The 24,847-nt window shown below is 38.8% G+C and overlaps 1 protein-coding gene across 1 annotated transcript in view; it reads right to left on the bottom strand.

The window, feature by feature from the left end:
• Window positions 1-24,847, bottom strand: part of WDFY4 (WDFY family member 4) — a 123,267-nt gene that overhangs the window by 82,852 nt on the left and 15,568 nt on the right. The window contains exons 11-26 of the mRNA XM_010000358.1: window positions 21,497-22,107; window positions 18,672-18,765; window positions 14,199-14,413; window positions 13,609-13,721; window positions 13,116-13,323; window positions 12,769-12,845; window positions 11,944-12,162; window positions 10,777-10,961; window positions 8,452-8,683; window positions 6,311-6,462; window positions 5,602-5,713; window positions 5,301-5,491; window positions 3,581-3,733; window positions 3,085-3,158; window positions 2,092-2,253; window positions 1,134-1,225 (exon numbers count right to left, since the gene is read on the bottom strand). Of these exons, the coding sequence (XP_009998660.1) occupies window positions 1,134-1,225; window positions 2,092-2,253; window positions 3,085-3,158; window positions 3,581-3,733; window positions 5,301-5,491; window positions 5,602-5,713; window positions 6,311-6,462; window positions 8,452-8,683; window positions 10,777-10,961; window positions 11,944-12,162; window positions 12,769-12,845; window positions 13,116-13,323; window positions 13,609-13,721; window positions 14,199-14,413; window positions 18,672-18,765; window positions 21,497-22,107 (2,890 nt within the window). The remainder of the gene's footprint in view (window positions 1-1,133; window positions 1,226-2,091; window positions 2,254-3,084; window positions 3,159-3,580; window positions 3,734-5,300; window positions 5,492-5,601; window positions 5,714-6,310; window positions 6,463-8,451; window positions 8,684-10,776; window positions 10,962-11,943; window positions 12,163-12,768; window positions 12,846-13,115; window positions 13,324-13,608; window positions 13,722-14,198; window positions 14,414-18,671; window positions 18,766-21,496; window positions 22,108-24,847) is intronic.

The following is a 24,847-nucleotide window of genomic DNA, read 5'->3' as shown; positions in this document are numbered from 1 at the left end:
TGCATTGTCAAAGTCCCCTCTTTAGAATCATAGAACAATTTTGCTTGCAAAAGATCTTTAGGTCATCAAGTCAAACCGTTAACCTAGCACTGACAAGTTTACCACTAAACCAAGTTCCTACAGACCACATCTATACATCTGGTAAATACACCCAGGGATGGTGACTCAGCTACTTCCCTGAGCAGCCTATTCTAGTCCCTGACAACCTTTTAGGAGAAGAAATTTTTCGTAATACCCAATCTAAACATCTCCTTGAGGCCTTTTGCTCTTGTTCTATTGCCTGTTACTTGGGAGAAGACACCAATACTCACCTTGCTACAATCTAGAGTTACACTACAACCTAGAGACACTTAAAACTCATCCAGACTCTGTGTTGAAAAAGGAAGCAATCTCAGGTTAACTAGAGATGGAAATATAAAGATGCAATCTGACTTGTGTACCCTAGCTGTGATGTCTGTGTATATAAACTACCTTTTTCAGTGTCTCCCTAATACATTGTTTAGAGAGGCAACAACCAATATAGCCTCAACTAAAAATCCACAATAGAAGAGCCAGATGACTGGAAGTTCCCACACACAAAATTAACATAAATACACAGATACTTCAAAATGTGCAGAGCTCCCCATCATTGTTTGCCACAACTGTACGTGTAGCAAAGTGTTCTCAGAAAAACCAGGATGTCAAGTGAAATTTTATTCCTCCTGACAGCCCAGTATGCTAGTTTTGGGGCAATTTCAATTTAATGGCCTTCATCTCTGTGAAATTCAACATTGTGTAGGCTCTGGAAAACACAGCTAAAGAACTGCTAGTTTATTCGTAGAGAGAGGACAGTAGGGGAATTCCCTTAGCAGCAGGAAAGTCTCGCTGCAGGTCAGGTCTTCATGGATATATACAGTGACTGTCACTTCACTATTTTTCACATCAGGCCTTTGCAGCAATGTAAATTTACCCCAAAAATTTGAGGTCACCTCAATGCAGCCTGTCCCTTTCCATAAAGTCACTTCAATTGTGTCTCTTCTTGCCACTATAAGCAGAAGTACTACATTGCATTTAGGATTCATCATACTCTGGGGAAGCAGGGAATCTGTAAGCAACTATCCATAAGAACACATACACCAAATGTAGCTCCTCACCTTCATTGGGCATCTCAGCCACATTGTCCAGGTAAATCTGATTTTCATCCACAGAAGAAGGTTTCAAAGTGTAAACAAGGAACAATCCAATCCTTGCAGAGAAAGAGGGAACCCGTTTTGGTCAGCAGAAAGACATGAATTTCATTACTTTGGAATTACATGCAAATCTCAATGCTCATTAATGATACCTGTTAGCAACAACTGGAAATTCTAATGGCTGCAGAAATTGTGATTGAAATAGAAATGCAAAAGTTGATAAACTAGGAAGCAAATAAAAAGGACAACTATCCACAAATAGACTTAGTATTTCTTCTACTAGGGAAACTTTTTTTTCTAATCTCTTGACTTTAAAGGAAAGCAATATTGACTTAATCATAGAATGGTTAAGGTTGGAAGGGACCTTAAAGGTCATGAGGTTCCAACATCCCTGCCCCAAGCAGGGACACCTTACCCTGGACCACTCCAACAGCATCTGTTCACACAAAATCTTCTGAACTCCCTGTGACATTCAGATAGCACTGTTCTCACCACTTGGTTGCCAAGCCCACAGATAAGGGCAGAGAAACCTCAGTAGCTACTCAGGGAGAAGGCCTGGCAATGTCTTTTCACCTGTACCTAACACATTACCTGGTTCTAAGGGCAGATAGATTAATGTGACATGTACACTTTGTGAAAGTGCATAACTTTCTCCTCCCCAAAAGAAGGGCATTTCTTGAAGAAGAAAACATTCCTTGTTCTACAGGAACTGACTGCACAGCAATTTCCTTTAGACTGTCTTTATTCACTTGCCTATACATTCATAGGAGTTTTAAATCAGTGGGGAACCTGCAGTTGCCAAAGATCCAGCAGCTCCTACCAAAGATGAGGTGAGGAAAATTTTACTATAGAGATCTCTCCAACACTGGCAGAAGTATAGCTCAGCTGCAAACTAAGGAAAAACTATAGACTTGAGGGCTACCTGAGAAGATCCCTTGTATTGAAGTATCCTTGCAACAGATGGGAGAGAATAGTGCAGACCACAGTGATCCTAGAGTTACTGATTTCAGGGTCATTGAAGAGGAAAAGGAGCTTGGGCACCATTTGCACCTGGTAGCCCACTGCAGAATTCTGACATCCATCTCTGTAAAAAAGCACAGGGACTTTTTAAAAAGCTTTTACTGGAAAGAACCAAATTTGCTGAGTTTCAGCTAAAAGGAATCTCAGGTTGCACTGATACTTTACACCTTTGGCTTCTAATAGAGCCTTGGCAACATTTCAAGCACCATCAGACAAATTGAATATGTGTCAGTGACAGAGATCTGAAGACTTCTTTATGTGTTTTCCACCCTTCCCATCTGCCCTCTCACCCAGAAACTGCTGCATTTCAATGAGCTCAAAGAAAACAATATTAATGAATTTTCAAACAGTAAGTTGGTGGTAATAAATACTGTTCTTGTCTCAATCAGAGACACCAGACAGCTTTGCACAGAGCTTTCTGGTACCAAATATAAGGAATCTAACATTTGACTCTTCCCAGCCCTCTGCCATGGTATGCCTCAGAAACATTTACCTCTATTACAACTGATTAAGAAAGTATAGTTATAACAAAGCCTTCCTAGTTTGTGTTTTGGTGATAAACACAAGTTCACTTATAATTTTTAAAAATATTTCATACTCAATTAAAACATTCAGATTTCCCCTCCCCAGAAGACTTTTAAACCTTCATTGTACAGCAGTGGTTTCATGTGAACCAGGTCATGAGATATCTTATCCCAGTCTGGCCCTAGAGTCATTTCAGGAGCTGATCAAATTATTAATTCCAGCCTTGAAAGAGCAATATAGAAATTATTCCCTTGCAGAGTCCACTAATTCCAACTAGGATTGGATCCTTTATATCCACCTCACAGTTCCAGTGTCAGGTTACAGCTGAACTTGTCCTACATGTTTCTGGTTCAAACACTAGATTGTGTACCTGGAGGACTGCAAAATCTCCACAAGATGTGAAAAAAGAGCAAGGTCAAGATTTTCGGGTGCTTTCATCCAAAGCTGAAAGACAAAGGAAAGCAGAGGTTTTACTGCTCTGCTAAGCTCAGTGGACAGTAACCTTATAGCAGAAAACCAGTTACAAGTCATTCAGGGAGGCTGGCATATTAAGCTCTCAATTGTTTCTGCAATGCCAACCTGCAGGTAGAGGGAAATCCCTGCCAGTGTGAGTTGCTGCTCCTGAGCTATCCCTGAGAAGCTGGTCCTCAGAGTCTGCACAAAGACTCCAGAAACTACACTGAGGCACACTGGGGAGCCATGGTGACCAAAGACTAGCCATTCTAGGAGCTACCACCTCCCCAGTGGTTACCACCCCATCCCAAACACTGGAACCAGTAGCTGCTGCTATGAACAAAAAAAAACCCTCATGCTATAAAACAAATCTTTAATCAGCCAAACCCACAAAGTAACATTAACACTTTTACCTCAAAGTTGCAAAGAACATACTGGAATGCACTGTAATTCTTGATGACTGAAGACTCAAAGCCAAACTCAGCTGTGCCCACTAGGGAGAACATTAACTGTAAAATCCTGTTGTTTAATAGCTGCGTCTTCCTCTTCAATAGATAGGTCAGCAACTGAAAATAAAGACTTAATAAGTGTCCAAATCTGTTTAAAAACTAACATTTAACACAATTCTTTAACTCAAGACAAATGCACAGTTTACTTGGATGTAGTAGTCATGCATGCATACATTTTCCATAAGCATCATGAAGTCAAGATTCCAGTTTTGGCATTAAATTTTATGCAATAAGTCAAAGGGTAAGTTTTTGAAGGCATTTGCCAACTATGTAGCAATAAACAGAAACAAAATACATGCAATATTATGTTGAATGGAAGTTACAAAAAGCAACATATAATTGTAAATAACAACAGCAGTTTTTCTATACTATTCTTCATGGTTGTATTTTTAGTTGCTTACAAATGGTGCTAGTTTAAAAAATTCTACTGTTGACCTCTTCAAATGAAAGAAATGTGCATAAAACTGTTAATTTCTCAACTGACTATCTTTGATAATTTGATGGATACCTGATATAGTGAGAATAATGTTCAGAAAGCAACTACATTTGGAATAGGTTGGGAGGAATAGACACTAATTAAAAAATATATATCAACCCATGTTTTTACTAGTTGGCTGTTTTAAAGAAAAAGCTTCAGTCTTCTAAACAAAGAGCAAAAACACTTCATTGCAAAATGATGATTAGTTACATGAAGAAAACAATTTAGCATCAAGTTGAAAAGAACAGCTTGTTCACAACCTAAAGGCTGACATTCATCTACAAGTAAGGACTGAGGAAGAAATATCTAAGTATTATAAATATATTCATATGAATCAGAATCAATTTCTGAACAATTCACAAATTGGGAAAATGGAAAGTCTATAATAAATCATTCATGAAGTCCTAATGTTAATAGCCTCCTTTGGAACCATCTCTTTTAAGCAGTCTTCTCTTTCCCATTAGACTCTGCTTAGCCTATGCAGCATAAAGTAAATGCTACTGAACTGAAACTTCACATTTGAGCCTTAACGCATCCAATGTTACATACATAGTACTTAAAATTTGCCCTAGTTCTACCAAAGCCCTGAAAGAAGAAAACATTTCAGTCTGAATGGCTTTCAGGTTTGAAAGATGAGTTTAAGACAGACTTAATCAATGAAATCTAGACAACACTCACTTACATGAGCACAATTCCTAACACACAGTGAAAACTAAGCTACAGGAATTAATTGTTAGACCTACACTGGGCACTTGGTAAGGATGACTCTTAGGCTGGATGAGATAAGAGAGGAAGCAGACCTGCCTGAGAAGTGGTGTCTTGAGGGAGGGATCAATTTTCTTGGTAAATGGTGAAGGATGGGTCACTCACAAATGTGCTGCAATGATTTTACAAACTAGGTTTCTTTCAGCTTTCTCTTCTACACTACTAGAGCCTATGTGACCAACAGGCATCTGTCCTCATCTTCCCATCAGCAGATATACTGTTACAGAAGTGTCCAGAGACTGTAGGCACAGGATTTAGAGTACTATCCTACAGCTCTATCGGAAGATTTCAGAGAGCACTGATAGCCAGTATATGCTTGGTTCATTGTCATGGATAGGTTTTGGGATAAGGTTCTTCAAGAGAAAGACCATAACCATCTACCTGGTATCCATGAATGTGTCTCATCAATTTTTCACTCATTGGGCTACTGTTCAGGATGGAGTTCAGGACTTTAACAGCTGCATACATGGTGTGGTCATCATGGGCCATAGCAATGAGACCCAGAAGAATGGAAGGGCCTCCAATGAAGTTCAGGCTGGTAGCTGCTGGAGAGGACTGGAACACTCTTATCCCTAGGAAATTGCAATATTATCAGGATGTTACATAGAGTAAATATGTTATGGTACAGAGAAAAGCCCAATTCTTAAAAAAAATATGAAGCATTAAGTCATAGCACATTTACCATATTGTCCCACAGCAATGGACCCAATAGTCCGCAAAGAACCTGAGAGGTGTCCAGCAATATTCTTAGCCAGGAATATTGGGGCTGAACTGTCCCGAGAGCTAATCCCAATCTAAAAGAGATTAAAACAAGATATCCTATGGAAAACTATATTATTACTGGGGAGACAAAAAGTATCAGACTCTCTAATACTCTTATTACATTACTTTTAGATTATACAAACCATATTTTCTTCCTTCAAAGTTGATTTTTAAGTCACAAAATCAACCACTTAAAAGATCCCACATTATCATTACTTAGACATGTCAGTACACCTAACACTGGCAAGAATGCTAGAATGATAGAATCACAGAATGGTTTGGGTTGGAAAGGACCTTAAAGATCACCTAGTTCCAAACCCCCTAGATGATCTAGAATAGCATGTGGTAGGTCACTGGGAAGGAATTAAGAAATTGCAGACAAACAAATCATAATTAGACCTGAACACTATGGCTTCTGTTGCTGTTTGAAGAAAGGTTTTTATCATTGTGTTCACACTGGTCAACCTATTCCTCTACACAGATGAAAACAAAACCATGATTAGAGAAGCTGGAAAAAAACCCAACACTGACTGTATGGAACTAAGACAAAAATCACATACTTTGCTCTAGAAAACCAATCAGATAAAAAAGAGAAAGCGTGTCTAAGAAAAATGAGATAAACCTATGACCTCTTTGGCAATCAGCCGGCCATCCACTTCATTGTAGGAGCTCTTTATATCTTGGACCGTAGTGAAAGTTGCACATGTAGCATTAATTCCAAAAGAAATCTTCTCTTCTGTCACCAGAGGTGTAGGATTATGACCACTGTTCTGGTCATCACCTAAAACAAGAGAGACTATAAACCTCTGAAGGAACTTTGCATGCTTAATGTGTGAGACAGGATAGAGGCTGCTGAAAAATAACTAGAGGAAAACAATGTTTAGACTGGAATTCAATTTTGACTTAACTATAATAAAAATGCCCTAACCCATTGCAACATAGTCCATGGCAGTTTGCCAGTGTAAGCACCAGCAGATGATGTGCTTGGCTTGACTCCTCTAGTTACTGCTTTGTGTAGATCCTACATCCTCTCCCAGTACCTCACAAAGCTCAGAAAAGTCCAGAATAAACCTCTGTCCACAGAATATAAAGAAAAATTCTGGGCAGAAAAAAACAGTTCAGAGGCCTTCCATGTTACTGGGAGCTTACTCGAGGATACTAAGAGGAAGGATTCATGTGGAAAAAAAAGACAGAGAGGCAAACATTCAGAGCTGCCAACTCAATCAATGGGAAGCTTATAAAAAGTTTCAGATTCAGCTGTTTAATGATTGTATGAAATTCTCACATGCTTTTCTCTAAAGAATTTTCTATTCCTGCTCACACTTGGAAAAATTATGTGCATCTTTAAAAAAAAATATTGTATTTTTTAACAACTTCATTGGCTGGGAAAACCATTTATGAAACTGTTGAGTAATGCTGGTGCCATTGTCCCTATGGGCAAAATAAAATTAGCACATATTCTGCGTGAAGATTTACTAAATGTAAATGCCCTTCCAGCAAGACACAGACTTATGGCTAATCCTCCATGTAGCTGATTGCTGGTTAGTGAGAAGGTATTACACTGGTGAGATGGGACACAACACTGCTGAAACAATACAACTTACTGTTGGCAAAAAAAAGTCAAAATTATTTTACAGAATAAACCATAATATTTTGGGGTTTTGTGCTGAAACTTTTTTTGAAGTAAATATTTTCATTAAAAAATTTCTTTGGGTGTTTTAATAGAATAGAGAGAACTTAAGTACCACCTTCTCCCCTTCCTGACCCCCATCCCTGTTTCCAGCCCCCCAAAACAGAGATCAGGAATGGAAAGAGAGAGCCAGAGATAATTTCACAATTATGATATCACAACTTGCTTTACTGGAGTCAGATGTCCCCAGTTCATTATTAGCACTAAAGTCCAGCTGGGGAGGCCAGTGGACAGAGTACAGGAAGCACCTCAGACTTCATAAAGACTCAGCACCTCAAAACCATCAAATTCTTCTGCTTTCTAAGCTTTTTTTTTTTTTTTTAGGGCTGCATTTCAATATAATTTCTCTTTCAGCAAGCCTTCTCCATGCTTGATTTGTAGATTTAAATTATTTTTTTTTTCTGTCTAGAAAGCATTCTGAAGGAGTACTTTCAGCCACTTTTTTCACTTTGCTTGAGGCTGGAGCATCACCAGGTGGGATTATTCTGTTCTTTTCAAATGGGAGATGACCATTCAATTTCATCTCAAGCTCTAGAACACAGGTGCAGTTGTTGAACAAACAGTAATCAATAACTGAAATGTTTTGTCTGCCTGTTTAATAATTGAAACTAAGAGTATACATTAGTTAAAAAGCCTCTTCATTAAACAGAATGTAACTTATTCCCATACCCCTCTCTCCCCTGTGCTCTCTCCGACTCTGCAGATATTTGCAATTAAAGACGATGCTATTTTTTCTGCCATGTTTTTCTGTTACACCATAAAGGCAGAATGTCTCAGTTACAAAGCTGCTGCTTTAATGTTTGTCCAACAGAAACTGCAATCTTACAACTCCTTAAGGACATGTTATCCCTTTTTACTTGCCAGCTCTTTGCTGCATGATTTCCACCCTTCTTTTTCTGCCTAACTTACACTGTGTTACAAGATCCCAATGTTATCTTACTACAGTCTTGCACAACACACAACAACGCAGAGTTCCAGGCTTTCTGAGTAAGGCACAGTTGGAATACTAATAGTGGTTTATAATAAAAATTGCATTGCCCTGACACACAAATAGTGGTGGATATGAAAATTATCACATACCTTGAAGCTGTACTGCTTGGAAATTGCTACAATACTGTGGGCCAAGCTTATTAATCACATCCATGCTTTCCACAGAGATGGCTTCTTCAAACAAATATGTAGGGCCAATGCGCCAGGTCAAGGAGGACTTCTGCTTCCAAATTCGAGGAGTACCTATGTACCCATAAACATCAATAAAGGAAGAGGGTTCCATGGAAATACAGTTGCCTGGTAAGGGCTGTATATACTGCATCTGCAACAGAAGAAGAATTCACTGAGGATACTCAATGCATTTGGTGCCTTAAGGTCTTGTCCCTGAAAGGTACTGCCTGCTGACTCTTTCCTCAATGAATTTTCAGTCAGCTGTGCAACACAGTTATCAAATACTGTTTAGAAACTGGACTTTCAGAAGTATCACAAACAGCATTTTGTAAAGTTCAAGCCTACTTGAAAACAGTAAAAATAATTTCAAGTGTTGGCAAAGAAAGCCCTATCTTGACTCCAGGCTTATTTTTTCCTTTTCTCAACTTCATAAATCAGACTGACTTTCAACACAGAAAGTCAAGTTACAGCTCACATCTTGTACTAAGCACCTAGAGAATAAACAGATTTTGAAAACTAATCTCCATGTGGATCGGTTAGCTTCAGTGAAAGCAATAAAGTTTAGGAAATTAGACCATTTATTTTTGGTATCAAAATATGGATTCAGTCTCCTAAATTGAGTTTCTTATTTTACTTAAATGTGGAGAGCTCTAGTAGGAAGCAGTTGCAATTTTTTTGGTAAAAACCCTATTTTATACTTCAGGGCTCAGCCCTGCCTATACCAATTTGCTTTTAGGATGAGAGACTTCTAGCATTTACTTATCTCTGACTACTGAGCTGTAGAAGACAGAACTGCTCAATATTAGGAGACAGGACTTGATACTTGAGTGAATAAACATTAGGCTTGATGCAACATAGCAACCTAACTCTGCCCACCACAGCTCCACCACTCAAAAATTGCTGTTGGTATTGTTAACAACCTTTGTGCAATTCTTATTTCTTACACAGTCCTTTCTTCACTGTATGCATCAAGAAGAAGGCTTGCATCATGTCAGAGACCTCAGCACTGGGACCATCTTTTATTTCCTAAAAGCTTATTTTATTTATTATGAGCTGTTTCACTGTATGTTAAACACATTTGCTGTGAATCAATTGCAATGCTTAGGCCTAGTTTTATTGATGACTTTCAGTCTCATTTGAAGGAAGAAAATTAAATTAAATTTTCATTCCTGAAATGGATATAGGTCCCAAAAGACATTTAGAAGACAGATAATTTTTCTCAAGTATGGGAAAGAGAATATTTGGAATTAAACAGGTTGCTTTTACAAAGGAAGTATAAAACACAAGTCAGCTTTGCATGTGTTCAGATTGATTTGAGATATGGGAACAAGAAGGAAGAGACTAAGCTTACAAGTTTCAATTAATAAAAAGGGTCTATTAAAAAAACAAACAAACAACGAACCCAAAAATCTCACCACCCCAACCAGGATTGCAACCAAAATAAGCTGCATTTTCAACATTGCTAGCCTGGAGCAGTGAAAACTCAAAAAATCAAATCTCAGAAATAATTTGAGATTGGCTTCTGAATCAGATGCATTATGATAATATAAATGAGGGGCTCTTCCCATTTACCCTGTAGATTGTGAACCCTTCAGGTACATTTAGATTGCTTTATCATTGTATCTCATTCAATCCAAGAAATTCACCATTTAAGAACTGACTCCTGTGCAACAAGATCACAAGAAATGGTAAATTAGGAAAAATACTAGGTATACCAACATTTGCAATAAACTCACAAATTGATATAATTGAAATTTACAAATTTCTCCTAATGGAAACATTTCTTTCATTTCTATTAACTCAAAAAAGTATCATTATTTTAATTCATGAGGTCTCACACTGAACCTGGAGGAACATCTATTTCTGAATGCTTAGAGTACCAGTGGGAAAAAGGCCACTGACTCATTAGCTGTTTGATGACTCACTGACTGTTCACATAAACATCAGAAAAAACTTTACTGTGAGAGTGACAGAGCACTGGAACAGGCTTGCCCAGAGAGGCTGTGGAGTCTCCTTTGCTGGAGACATTCAAAACCTGCCTGGACACATTCCTGTTTGATGTGCTCTAGGTGACTCTACTCTGGCAGGGGGGTTGGACTAGATGATCTTTCAAGGTCCCTTCCAACCCCTGAGATTCTGTGATTCTGTGAATACTGAAAAGTCACAGTATGTGCATGGGGAGCTGAAAATTAAGAGTAACAAAAGACAAATGTCAGGCACACGATCTATGCACAGAGCCCTTACCTTTGCAGAGCCAAGCATCTGACCATTTATATAAGCTGACACAAAGCAGCTCTTCTTTGCTTCCTTAGCAACTGTCACTGTAAGATGATGCCACTGGTCAGACACTAGCAGCTTGCCACAGCCAAACTGCACTTGCCGCGGAAATGGGAAGGGATTAATGACCTCACCCTCAGGTTCCATGATGTCTGTAAGGGCAAAAACAAGGGGTTGTCAATAGAAAGTTTCTCGCCTTCCCCTGCCTCTGGAATACAACTATCAGATGTGATACAAAGAACCTGACTCTGGGTATGGAACAATTTCAATGTCAATAAAAATATTATCTGAAGATCTATTATCAAGACTTGAGACTTGCACAACTCCTAAGATCACTCCAGCATACAACGTGCCATACTCCCAAATACCACCTGCTAGCTGCCTCAGTGCTGTAAAACCAGACCAAACGAGGACAAAGCAAATATATTCTTTAAGAGTACCACCACCCTGGATATTCACTGAGTAATTTGACAGAAAAAAATCCTAGTGAATTCATGAGAAGATGAAACTCTACATTACTTTGTAGTTTTTATGAAAGGAGGTGAGCTGGGATTTTTAACTTTATCTAAAGGAATCAAAGCACTTGTGCAATGTCGGCTGTGCATGAAAAAATCCCAGCTACTATTCCCACTCCATTCCCAACCTCCCCTGCAATGTTCAATCACATATGTGTTTGAAGTACCTACTGTACTTAATAAGGACAAAGGAATAAACTCCAACAAGGAAGAGAGATAGAAAACATTCTAAAAGTGAGGAGATTAAGTCAGCAGTCTTATTTAGAAGCTAGATCACTCCCAAACATCTCAGTCCTACTCTTAAAATCTCTCTATTGCCACATGGAACAGGAAAGGACCATCTGATTCAAGTCCAGTTCCTACAACTGCACACAACCATGTAACTGCCATTCAAGAGTTTCCTTTAGCGTGTAAGTTTTATCATATATTGCATGGCCACAAAATAATTCTCAAGCAAACTGAAAAGACCAAGAATTATAATCACAGCAGGCTGTTGAAAGAAAACCAGAGATAAAAAGTCTCAGTGTCCTGGGTAATTATGAGAAGAAGAAATTTGTTCATGATAAAATCCAGATAATCAGAGGACACAGCACTGCAGCATGACTGAAAACAGCCTTACCAAGTGGCTGGAATTCCACTTCTTCTGTGGAAATGACCAAACAGTGGTCCTGCGGTAAGAAGCTTACTGAAAAGCAAATAAATTCCTGCTCTGTTCTTGACATGTGCCTCACAATAGTGAGGAAATGGAGTGGGTGACTGTTGTGCACCAAACCAAACTTGCTAACCAGAAACCAGCAGGAGAGAGTCAGACCACTTGAGGGAGGGAACATTCTGGTGCCTGTCAACAGGAAACAAAGGCAAACATTAGCAAACTGCTTTCTGTTGCATTTGCAGCCTAAAGCATATAAGAACCAAAATCAGTATAGGAGGTTTAATTTCAGTTCTTTTCTGTTAGATTTCACTTCCTATCTTCAATATCATAGAGGCTACACATGTAAGTGTGCACATGTATAAATGACATAAAATTAACCAAGGACAAATTACCGCTGAATCTCTATACCACAGAACTCATCAAATGGGAAGCACTGAGCCAGAACCAAGTTTTCCAAAGTTTCACAAAATTCAGGAGGAAAAAGTTCACCCAATAGAAGATTTTGCTCTACAGAAGAATCCCATTTTATGTTAAGTGACAGTTTCTATTCTTATTTCTATTTAGGGAGACTATCCTAAGATCTGGTGGCTCTTACTTGTTAAGACAGTTTTCTTAGCAGCCTACTTCAAATTTTTATTGCTTATGTTAATGCTAATGCATCACACTATTAAGCTGCATCTGATACTCCATTTTGGAGGTTATTTGCTCCCATTTCTTATAAATGTGGATTTTTTTCCGTGGGGCTGAAAGGTCAGTGCTTTCAGGGAGCTGCAGGTGAGTCAAATTGCTTACCCATGCCAATTCCTCCTGAGACAGATTGCTCTGCATTGGGTCCCATGACAGTAGCCAAGGTAGGGAGGTATAAACACCTACAAAAGTAAGCACCCATTCATCAGAAGCGTAAAATCATTCCTTAAGGGCATCAGTGACTTAATATTGCACAATCGTGGTAATAAGGTAGAGCCTAGGGTATTAGCAGCAAGACAACAACAAAATAGCTTGGTAACACTGCTACAAGGAAGGCGGCAAAAAGGCACAAGGATTGACTAGAATTAAAAGAGAAATGATTAGTTGCTCTGTCTAGAATAAGGACTTGGAGACTGCAGGTCAGCTAAAGAGAAAAGGAACAGCAGCAATACCCATATCCTTCCATAGACATGTCAAATTCCACAAACGATGGAGCCAAAGCAGTGCTGCGGAGCTGGAAGTTTCGAGGTGATGTCATGGAGATGAGACTCATTGCAGTCTGGAGTGCCAATGAAGAACCTCTAGACACCCAAGGAGAGAGGGTGACAGGCACAACTGTCTGATGATCAATTTTATTGTCCACCATGTTCTCTTCTGAACCTACAAGACCAACATAGTATTTAACTAAATCAGTGTCTCCAATACTTGTTTTAATCACAGGCTTTTCTCATATTCAATTAATTACTGCTAAGAACAGCACTGCATGCTCTTCAGATAACATCATCAGCCTGCAGAAATCCTTAGCAATACACAAAAATATCATACCGAAGGAGTTTCAAAATGGGAGGCTGGCAAGACAGATGAGCTTACGGAAGTGATAGCTGTTTTTTATTTCTCCCCCCTCCCCCTCATGCACCTTCAACAGGATGCTCACTGTGTGCTTACCTTCATTCCAAGCTTCATTAGTTAGAACACTGCCTTGACATGAAAGCATCTTAGTCTTTTTTGTGCTGGGCCTACATGTTAGTGGTGGAGAACCTCCTAACCAGAGAAACTGCCTTACATGGGAGAAAAAGAAAAAAAAGAAAAAGCAAGAAAAAGAAAAGTTATTAAGCCAGACACTTCAGAGTTACAGCAATAGTGCAAATACAGCTTAGTGCTCTGGAGAGCAACTTTCTTATTGCATACCAAATTGTAAAGACATTCCAAATAAAACAAGGAATATTTTTAGTCTTCGGGAAACAGCAGCTCCATATGAATACCAGGAGAGAATAACCCTAGTTGTTTTGTTATTACTTAATTAGTTATCATTAACAAGTGGCTTTACAGCTCCTGCAGAGATGATGTCACAGAACCCTGCAGACTCATAGTATCTTCAGTAAGCCATTTACACGTATAGCTTGTGATCAATATGTAAGTAGTCTTAACTGAGACTTGAAACAAAAGGCTGAGTCTTGCTGAATTAGAGCACTACATGAGGTATCCAATTATCCCAAAAACTTCACAAATTGTTTCCATTAGATACAATCTGATACCTTAACACATCTGGCTCAATAGCCTGTGATGCAAGCTTCTCGAACACTCTGGTGAGGGGCAGGTGCAGAGGATGCCTCTCATTGCAGAAGGCATCCTGACAGGAAGTTATGATGGTGCTCAGCAAGCCAGATCCACACATCACCTGGCGACTCTTTTCTGACTTCACCAGGGACAGGATATGATCAACCAAAGCACACTGGATTTCCTGTGAAAGCTGAAACAGACATAGAACAGTCAGTGGGATGGAACTAAAACTGTACATGGTGACTGAAGTTTTGGTTTCTGGGGGTTTTGTTTGGTTGGTTTTGTTAATTTTTGTTTGGTTTGGGTTTTAGCAATTGTCAAATATCTCGTTTAAAAATGTAGCCCAGAAAAAAAGCCTGTAAGGCCAGAGGCTCAAATGCAACTGCATGGTTATTCTATAAAACTCTGCACTTGAACAGTGCACATATAAGCTCCAAGACCAACACAGTAACTCAGAATATGTTTAATATCAAGCATGTGGAGAATCATATTGACATGATCCATTCTTTGCTCTAAACATACTGCTCTTAAGCAAAACTCTATCTGGCAATATCATGAAACACTTACTGAATTTTAAACACTTCTCTATATGTTTTGCTGAATTGAAGATTACCTCAATATTGACTCTTAATGGTATTTAAGAAATTTCTCAATTCTCATTAATTATCTTTGGAGCAATTTGTTCCAAATGAGAAATGGAACCAACCCCACAGATCTAACTAGATTTCACAAACACTAACTATGCATCATCTGTTTAAACAGAAATTCTACAAAGATTAAATGTTTCCCACCCCCAAGAGCTCTTTGGTTTTCTCATATGCTCTTCTAGGAAATACCTAGGCAAACTTTTAAATAAAAGGACAACCATTGTGGCAGACATGCAGATTAGGACATTGGGATTTGATTTTATAACATGAATGAGAAGTAACTTCATGGGATTTAGAATAAACTAGCTTATTAAGCATAAAGAACAATTCAGCTCTTTTGTATCCAGACAAAACTCAAACCTAATATGGAACAAATTCAAAGCCAACAAGCAATTTTTTTTTTCAAAGCTTTGAGCAACCAAAAGCCCCAGTTGCAACACTTACACAGTACTAGCAACATGCAGTGCAACATACATATTGTTTTTGTAAATGCAACTACTATTTTCAGTATCTGAAGGTTGTTCTTTGAGTAACGTTATCATCTCTCTGCATGACTGTCCATTCCCAGTGACACAAGTTTCACTGTGCATCTCATTATACCCAGAAATTACCCACCAGACCAAAACACATTTTTCTTCACAGCGAGGCACTTACTGCTACAGTGTATCAAAGTCTCAAAAGTTTATCTTTCAGTTACTGTCTTCTCAAGTTTTGACTGCATGCAGGAAAGTATCTGGATGTGTAAAACCGTATGAAAACAGAGAAGGACACAGGCCTTGACTAAGTGAAAATACTGATTTACTCCAAAACAAACAAAATAAAAACATAAAAGGCATACAAAGAAATGTATTGATTTCATTAGCTTAGCAGCTTTGTCAATACCAGTATTGCCTTGCTTTGAATGAAATGTGCTGTTTTCATGGATCTTAGTTCCAGTAAAATGAGATTTTAGTGGAAATACAAATGGTGGCCAGGAAATCAGACTGTGTGTTTCTATAAGCACAGATTGATTTTCCTAACACATTACTTGCACCATGAATCAGAATATTGAAGGTGCAGTTAGAATGTTTTTGGGCTCACAGCTCTGCCTCAGATTAGAGTCTTAAGGGAAAAATGTCACCTAATATTTTTTAGTTTCTGGATTCTTGCTCCTAAGAGCCCCTAGTTTCAAAACCCGGTAACTAGATTTAATTTACTTAATCTGCAAAATTATTATGCTATGTTTAAGATGAACTTTGAACCTGTGGTAGTGTTCATTAATTAAAAAAAAAAAAAAAAAAAAAAAAAGTAACTTTCTTAGATATAAGAATGATACAGTAGTAATTCTATGTCCAATTGGAAAAAAGTAAACTGACATTTCAATCTCAGAAACATCTCCCACTTTAACATCAAGCAGCCCTTCATAGAAAATTATAATTAATTTGCTAACATACCACAGGAATTTAGTTACACTAGTGAAGGAATCAATTCATTGAAAGCAGTGCTTTCAAAAAGTTTCAAGTGACACAGGATTTTAAATCATGCTTTCAAAAGAAAGGTAGGCTTAAAACACATTGTCTGTAGAATTGGAGTTACTTCTGGAAATCACTTATGCAGTATTTTTTTCCTTAAAATGTTTTAAAATGTAAGTAACTCTTAAATTTATCACAGCTCAAATTCCTGATGTGTAGTTCCCAGTGGCAGCACATTTCTATTCTATCACAATATTTTGCTGATTAACTTTCACCTACTGACCTTAACAAGGAAAACTTAGTTTGATGACAGCATTTGTAACCGGTTTTACAAAGTTATTCTGTAACTTGTCCTTGCAAGTAGACTGGGGGGGGGGGAGGGGAAAGTATTATTAACTGTGGGAACTGTTTCTGCTTTTCCAAAAATCATGACCTAGATGAGGCCTTGCAGAAACAATATCATTGACATCAGGTATTTACATTTCCCCATGGCACAACTTGTGTGCAAGAGAAGCTACATATTACTATTACTATTGCCTTTTAGAGAAAACAAACTAGCAAGACTTTACCATTTGAAGCCAGCTAACAAAATCTAGCCAACAAAATCTCTTCATAATGTTAAGAACCTTCTTGTTAATTCTGGTGGTCTAAGAGATCTCTTGCTTTCCAAATTACATTTATTTGCAATATTTTTTTTCCCAAATTTTCCAAATGCAGTGTCTCCTCATTTTTCTAAGCTACTGTGCAGTGCTATAATATCAACTTCTTCAGACACCTGAGAGGAAGGCAAAGCTCTGTGTGCCATCTTATAAATTATATGATTGCATGAAAAACAAGTAAAAAATTATCTTCTGTATAATTACCGAGGAGTTCATGGCAGAGTTCCTATCTCTGCAATCCAGGATACATTACCAAGGTTTTAGTGCAAATTTAGGGGCACAGGCTGCTTTTTAAGGAGAAAGTGAATATCAAAAGAAACAGCACAAAAAGGCAGGCTGGGGAGTTGAAAGCAGAGGAGGAAAATTGCTTGGTCTGTTCAAACAGCGAAAGCTCCAGAAGCTGATTGATCAATGAACATGCAAGCTTCTTACTAAAAGCCAAAAATAACCTTGGAAATGAACATAGAGAGGCTGTGCACTTTCTAAAACAAATAACTAAATAAATTTGTTCTATAATCAGAACAGGCTCAGCAAAGAAATATCCCTCAGGAGACAAAGATGGAGCAAAGTCTGCAGGGAAGTGCTTAAGGGAAAACCTGATCTTCAGTTTTCTGCCCTCAGGCTGAAGGACCCACTGCCAGAATATTTCTAGTCTCCTTTCTCCTACTTGACCTACTGGTCTGTTCTCCTTTCCTGTCTTCCAAAACCTTGGCTGCCTAAACCAGAGGGGAAAGAAGCTCTTCAGGACATATATTACCTCCTAGCCAGTGTCTGACTCAGGACCCTGCACAACAGTGGTTCTGACTTACCCGAGGCAATCCTATTGACAACAGCCATACTAAACAAACACTTTTAGTAATGATTTCTTGTTCAGTAGGGAAAAAATGTGAGAAAGAAAGAAAAGATGAATGCACTTAAACACATAATTGAAATTGCTGGAATTTGTGCTCTCACCCTTCATATTTTTAGGAACACTGCCATCTACTGAAGGCTTGGGAGTCTTTCTCTCTAATACAGTTCAGCCCTAGAGCCAACTCTGATAGTTTCTTGATGACATGTTATCTCATCCAATTAACCATTCTACTTGTTTTTCAGAATTAATTACTGTAATTAACAAAATTTCCCTAGCTGCTGGCTTGGTTCCACTACACAGAGTTGGGATGTGCCAGCAGCTACTTGCACTCCTACCTTCCCTAGCTCTGAACAATTTGTTTTTATTTCAAACCCTCTCTATGTAACTCAACTGAGTCTTTTAAACCAGATAGCAGATACAATATAGGCAATATACTCGTTCAGAACAGGTGAGTGTATGGAAGGTTTGACAAAGCAAAGCAGATTCTAAGCTGCATTGAAAGTTTATGGACTGTCAGGCCTAACGAGCCAGACTCTTCCGGTTGCTAGGCCCATTAGCAGCATTTTAAACCATCTGCAAGCAGCTTCTACTCTTATGTGTTTGCAGGAAGTATTCTGGGACCATGACAGGTATAGAAACACTCAGCCAAATTGATAGCCAAGAGCCTTTGTTGTTAGTATGTCTGCTAAACACAATGAACTTTGCACTGTTCTCCTGCCAGTGATCTGAGTAAACTGTAGTACTTCTGCATCTGCAAAGAGTAAGCAATTAAGGGAAACAAAGTTACGTAAAAGTAGCAGATGCTATTTAGATGACACTTTGATATGTTCAGACTCACCACAGAGTGTTCTTCTCTATACAGCTTTGGCAGCAACCTCACCATAACACAGACAGCACCTGGATGTACAATGGTACAATCGTTCATTTCCCACCTGCAGGAAAAAGATGCATAAGACTTATCTTTAACAAAAATAGAGGCTTCAAACATGTTCCAGGAGAGTACAGTATTAAATCTTCCTAGTGGTAACTACCCTCAGCATTTGAAACTAAGCAAACAATACAGACAACCTGGAACACTTCAAAGCCTCCTTAGAATAACCAAGACAGGACATAACCTACTGATGAGATTTGACCTCAGGGACCTGCATACTCAAAGATGTGCAGCAGCAGCTTTCAACAAATCTTGCCTTTGAATGTATTTGCAGGACAGAGACTAGGCAACCAGAGGATCTGTCTGATGCATTAGCCCAGAACTAGATTTTTACTATTTTCAAGCACTTTGTAACTTTTTTCAGACAATAACTTCACTACTTTCAAACCACAATAGCAACAATCAAAGATGAGACAGTCTTGACGAAATTGCTGTGCCACTCTTTCCTTCCAACACCAGAATCTGCCTCAATTAGTAAAATAAAGTTAAATACCTGTGCTTCCCCACCAATTTTCATTTTTACCATGTAACACCTTTGTATGTTCAGGCTCAAGACAGAACTAAGGCACCAGAGAAGATCTACGTATGCCATGATGCAGACAGGAGGTCAGATATATCTCAAAAAATAAGCTACAGCACAGCAGTAACTCTAGTTCAGGCACTGCGGGCTTCTAATATTCAGAGTATAATCAACAGTTCTGGGTGCACATCTGAACTGGAGTTGTGATGTGCACTGTCAGAAACATCTGTCCCAAACAGATCACAAGAGAAAAGCAACAGCCATAATTAGACTGAAAAAAAGAAAGCACAGTGTGCTTTATAGACTGTATAAAACAAAAGCTAAAGGAGTGAGAATAAAAAAAATGCTTTTACAAGGGACCCAAAGGAGGGTAAAAGGGCTGTCATTAACACATTAGATACTTTCAAAAAGGCTTCTTTGGAATGTCAGAGCATCGAGTAATGTGTAGCACACTGCCACAGAGTGACAGATAGTTCTTACTGCACCCTCAAGAAATTCAAAGAAACTGTTCATTTGAAGTGTTTTTTTGTATAATCAAAATCAGATCTGGCACAAATACTTATTGCAGCAGTGGCTCCAACGTGGACACAAACACCTGTACTTGATATGAATATGGCTGAGTTTTTAAATGATGAACAAGAAAAAAGTACATGCTGAAAATACTCTCTCCTCCCCTCTCTCCCAAAAAACCCTGAACACCTTTAAAGAGAAAAGTCCAGGCCCTCTAGAACCCATAGGATTAAAATTTCACTCTGTTTTCCTGCCGTGGCTGTGCTTCCCAGAGCAGGTTCATTTTTAGCCTAAGCTACTGTATTCAAGGACTAACTTCGCCAACTTACAATTCAATTCAAATTTCCACCTCTCGCATTGAAAAAATACATGTCCAGGCAGTGTGTCCAGCTCTCCTAACACAGCAGTCTTCCTAGAGACTTATGCAATGAAGAAATATGGTTACCTCTGAACCTCAACATTCTTTTCATATAAATAATTATTTCATAACCCACATGATGTGTAGTAAAGGTAAAATATGAACTAACAAAATATGAGTATCCGAAGATAATAATATTAAATAATCCTTTAAAAAATAAAATCATGAAATGTTTAAGACATTGCCATAACTATAAGGAATGGTTTCCTGATTTTTGAGCACTCCTTTGAGGTTTAGCAACCTCAAAGAAAAAAAAGGAAAATCAAGAGTCCCTGACCAGCATCAAATTACACCTCAACATCCCAGCCAGCACTGCTCCCCACTAAGAATATTATACAAGCCTTATCTTCAGCCTTCTCTGTGGTTTCTAAGAGTCCCTCACTTTCGGGCTTGTATTAATACAAAAGCTGTCTCCATGTACCAGCTCCTCACTCCTTGAAATATCCCATCTCTTGCACTCCTGCCTCAGGGCTGTTCAGTCAGCCCTATGAATCCACACCATGTACCTTACTGGTACCACAGTGTGAAACCCAAATCTGTTCTGTGCTGACCACTACTTAAAAATTAGCTAAATAAGAGGGTTTGGGGACAAAATGAGATGCCATAAAGAACCTGAAGAGCCATCAGCATAGTCAGTCTGTGGTAACAGCAACTGCTGCAGCCATTCTACTCAAGCATGCACAAAGAGGACATTTATTCCCAAAGAGAGATCAGCCTCCATCAACACAACTTGCAGCTATCTCTCTCTAAGCACCAGGAACAAAAGGAAAAACAGAGACCCCATGTGTCACGGAAGGTGTTTCAAACCTTAACACAGGAGCAGGAACTTTGAGGCTTTGAGAAACCTGGTCTAGTGGAAGGTGCCCCTGAACATGCAGGGGAGTGAGAAGTAGACGATCTTTAAGGTCCCTTCCAACTCAAACCATTCTATGATTCTGTGAATGCAGAGGGCTGTTTTTCAGATGGGAGTAAAAGGGTCAATTACCCTGTGGCCCAGCAGCTTGCAGTATGACTGACCACAGGATAATGTAAGGGGCTAGAATATTATCCAGTTAAAATACTTATTTTCCTGTATCTCAGTCACTGGCTCCCAGAGGATCAACACCTTTCCTCCTCTTTGAGAATGCTAAATACATGTTGCAGGATGGGGCATCACAGACCACCTACACTGACTTGGCTCAAATTTCCCCTTACAAGTTGCACAGCATCTATATGTGTATATATGTATTTAGAAAATACAATATATAAAACACTTAAATACATATATAGCAAATAAAGACTTACTTCTCTTCCGGATTTCCCCACAGCCTATAGACAGAGGCAGGTAATTTATTTTCTGGTCTTTTGAAAGAAATGGGATGCTGCTCTTGAGCTTCGGGTCCCTCCTGATCATCTCTTGATGCCTCTCTGATCTCTGCCTTTGTCTCCTTGAAGTAGCTCTCCAGGTGGAGGGTTCCTTTGACCATGTGATCAAGAAAATTCAGAATCTGGATACAATTCTTCAGCCAAACTGGAAAAGGTTCTGAAGAGCAGAAAGCTGCATCCAACAATTCTGCAAATGTCCTCGTCTTCTCAAGGGTCAGAGGGACTTGCCATTCCCCTTGTGTCCAGAAGCATCCAAGTGACCCAAGATCCTCTGCCATCTTTTCAAAGAGACCATTCCTCTGGAAGAAGTTGCTGTTGGCAGGGTCCAAATGTAGGGCTGCCGTTATTCCCTGAAGAGTGTAGAAAACAAGCTCCAATACGCAATCTTGTCCAACTTCTGACCACAGACCAGATGGAGAGTCCTGCAATGCACCTTCCATGTCTGAGAGAAGGGACAGGAGTCCATTGAATCCACTGCAAGTTCTGAAAGCTGAATGGCTCCTGGGACTCTCCAGTATTCTCAGGAGTGACTACAAACATTGGGAAGACAGGAGACAAAAGAAGCACTTAAACCAAGAGAAGAAGCTTTAGAATTGTTTAAAATTCCAAGTATGTACCAAAAATTTAACTGAAATCTCACTCTTCAAAGAAAACAAAGAAATAAATTTGGTCAAAGTAAAGGTCACCATCACACACCATTTCTCCTCTTTCTTTCCCCCTATACCCACTGAGGGAAACAATCAAAATTTTAACACACCTTCAGGAGCAACCTATAGGGTCAGCCCAACAGGTAGGGAGTAGTGCTCATAAGAAAATAAAGCAAATTTGCTTATAAGTAAATAAATAAAATTTCCTTCATAATATATCCTAGACATCTTGGCCACAGTTAGTGTCAGACCTTTGGCTATTCTTTCATCTTTTCAGCTTCTTTCAAGAAATCTGCCTCTGCCTTAAATAAATAAAAGCAGAGATTCAATTGTAAGTACAAGTGCCTCTGCACACCATCTTCTTCACCACAAGAGTTTTGCCTGGGCTCAGGAGCCACCTGCCCCTTTAGCATCCCACTGCCCCTCCCTCATGCTGCATTCTTGCACTTGGTGGAGCAGGGTGCTAAATTAAAAAGCATTCAAAAAAAAGCTGAACATAACACTGGCACAGGTTGCCCAGAGAGGTGGCAGATGCCCCATCCCTGGAACCACTCAAGATCAGGTTGGTCAGGGCTGTGAGCAACCTGATCTAGTTGAAGATGTCCTTGCTTATTGCAGGGGGGTTGGACTAGAAGACCCTTAAAGGTCCCTTCCAACCCAAATTATTCTATGATTCTATAGTCTCATACAGAAATTGAGAAGGCAACACAGCCTTCTATAGGCAAGTCTTATTACAGCCCTGAGTACATGAGGACCCACACCAAACTTTTGCTCACATGACTGAGCTGAGGCTTTCCAAAAAAGCAGAGACACAGGATGGCCCAAAGAATTCTGCATGCAGCAGACCCTCCTCATTAAGAAAGGCAGTAATTCCTACTCTCAGCAGGGGTATTTTTCAAGTATGTAAAACACTTTGGAGGAAAAAAGCCACAAAGTCAGATCCCAAGATAATGAAGTCATTAGGTTTTCTTTAACTTCAGTGGGCTTAAAGCATGTTATAAATGAATGCCACCTGACAAGATCACACATGTATAAAATCAAACTATACCACTTGTAAATTTGGAATGGTGTGGGTTTCCCATATTAAAACAAATATAGAAAATTTATTAAGAGCCATAGTGGTGGAAATGAAATTAGTGAAAGAAAAAGAGCTTGCAAGTGAACAGTCTACTGTATTTGAACAGAATCCATCCCAGGAATTTGGGATGTTGCACAATTAATTCTTTAAATATGATGCTCTTTCAGGCACCAGTTACCTTTCAAATTGGAGGGTTCACCTCCAATGTGAGGCTTTTCACATTAGAAAGGGCAAATTTTGATTATTTTTTTTCCAAAAAAGATTCCCAGTGAAAGAGGCTTACTTCACAACCTGCTGAAGATAAATAACAAATACATCCTCCTGTAACAGGACCTAGGACTGTGAGAAACGGCTGCCAGAATCAGAGGAGCAGGGTGGATGTCTATTACTGTCATTCAATTTTGCATGATAATGTATCAAATCAGGCAGATACTTCTGAACAGAGAGAAAATTTAATATGTCAGAGTTGGAGTTATCAGGATGGCTTTATCACATTTCAGAGAAGGTCAACAGTAACCACATTTTCTCCAGCTCTAACTCAGTCAGAATTTAATCGCCTATGAGTTAGTATTCCTGTCTTGAATCTATAAAACTGATGTCTGCTGGAAACCTCCTAACTCAGTTAACATTAACAGAATTTATTTCACATTCCATTATTTGTTATTCCTCATAATTGTCCACGTGCCACACTGGAACATGGCAGTGTTAATTGCATTTGGGCTCAGGCTTTAACAGCTAAATATATATTAGCATATCAATCTCAATTTGTGTGTAACACAATCACAGTCCCAATGGATGTAGATAATAAATTCATTTGCTTACATTATGCTTTAATACTGTTATCATTTGTCAAAATTAGACACTGAAGCTGTACTTATTTTTATATTAGTTTGGACACAGTACTCAACTTTGCTACAAATATTGTTCAAGTTTACTGTTTCAAATCAAAGCTGTAAACTTTGTCACATTTTTGTTTTCTAAAAGTAACATGGCTTTTTATCACAAAAGCAGTTATATTTTGTTGAAAGATGAACGCAGTTCATACTTGGTAGGGACAGTGCAATGAAAATTTAAATCAGTGCTTAGAACACAGTTGCTTTTCAATTTGATGACTAAGGTCTAAACCAAAATAAAGTACACTGATTCTTTCTCCTGCTTTATTGCTTATGCATCAGACCCTCTATACACAATAGAGGTTATGAATAGTTCTAATTTTTTCCTCCAAACATTCATAAGACTCCTTTCCATCACCTTGCATTGCTTTTTCCATTACGCTGGTGTCCTGGTTTGAGCCAGGATGAAGCCAATTTTTCTTTTCACTGATTTTTTTTTTCCTTCAGTAAGCTTTCTTGTAACTAGCAACACTGTGTTCTGCTAGGCTGATAAGACAGAGGAATGTTTTTCTAACTACTGAGGCTTCAAGGCTGCACCTGCACTCTGCCAGCTCAGACACTATGGGGAGATCTGTGACCCCCCCGTAGGAGGCTGAGTTAGACAGACAGCAAAATTGGCCAAAGATATTCCATTCCATATATCTACGTAAGC

The sequence above is a fragment of the Chaetura pelagica genome, unplaced genomic scaffold, assembly GCF_000747805.2.
Source record: "Chaetura pelagica isolate M959 unplaced genomic scaffold, ChaPel_1.0 scaffold156, whole genome shotgun sequence".
NCBI lineage: Eukaryota > Metazoa > Chordata > Aves > Apodiformes > Apodidae > Chaetura > Chaetura pelagica.
Note: the sequence above shows the minus strand (reverse complement) of the source record. Positions and strands in the feature narration are given on the sequence as shown.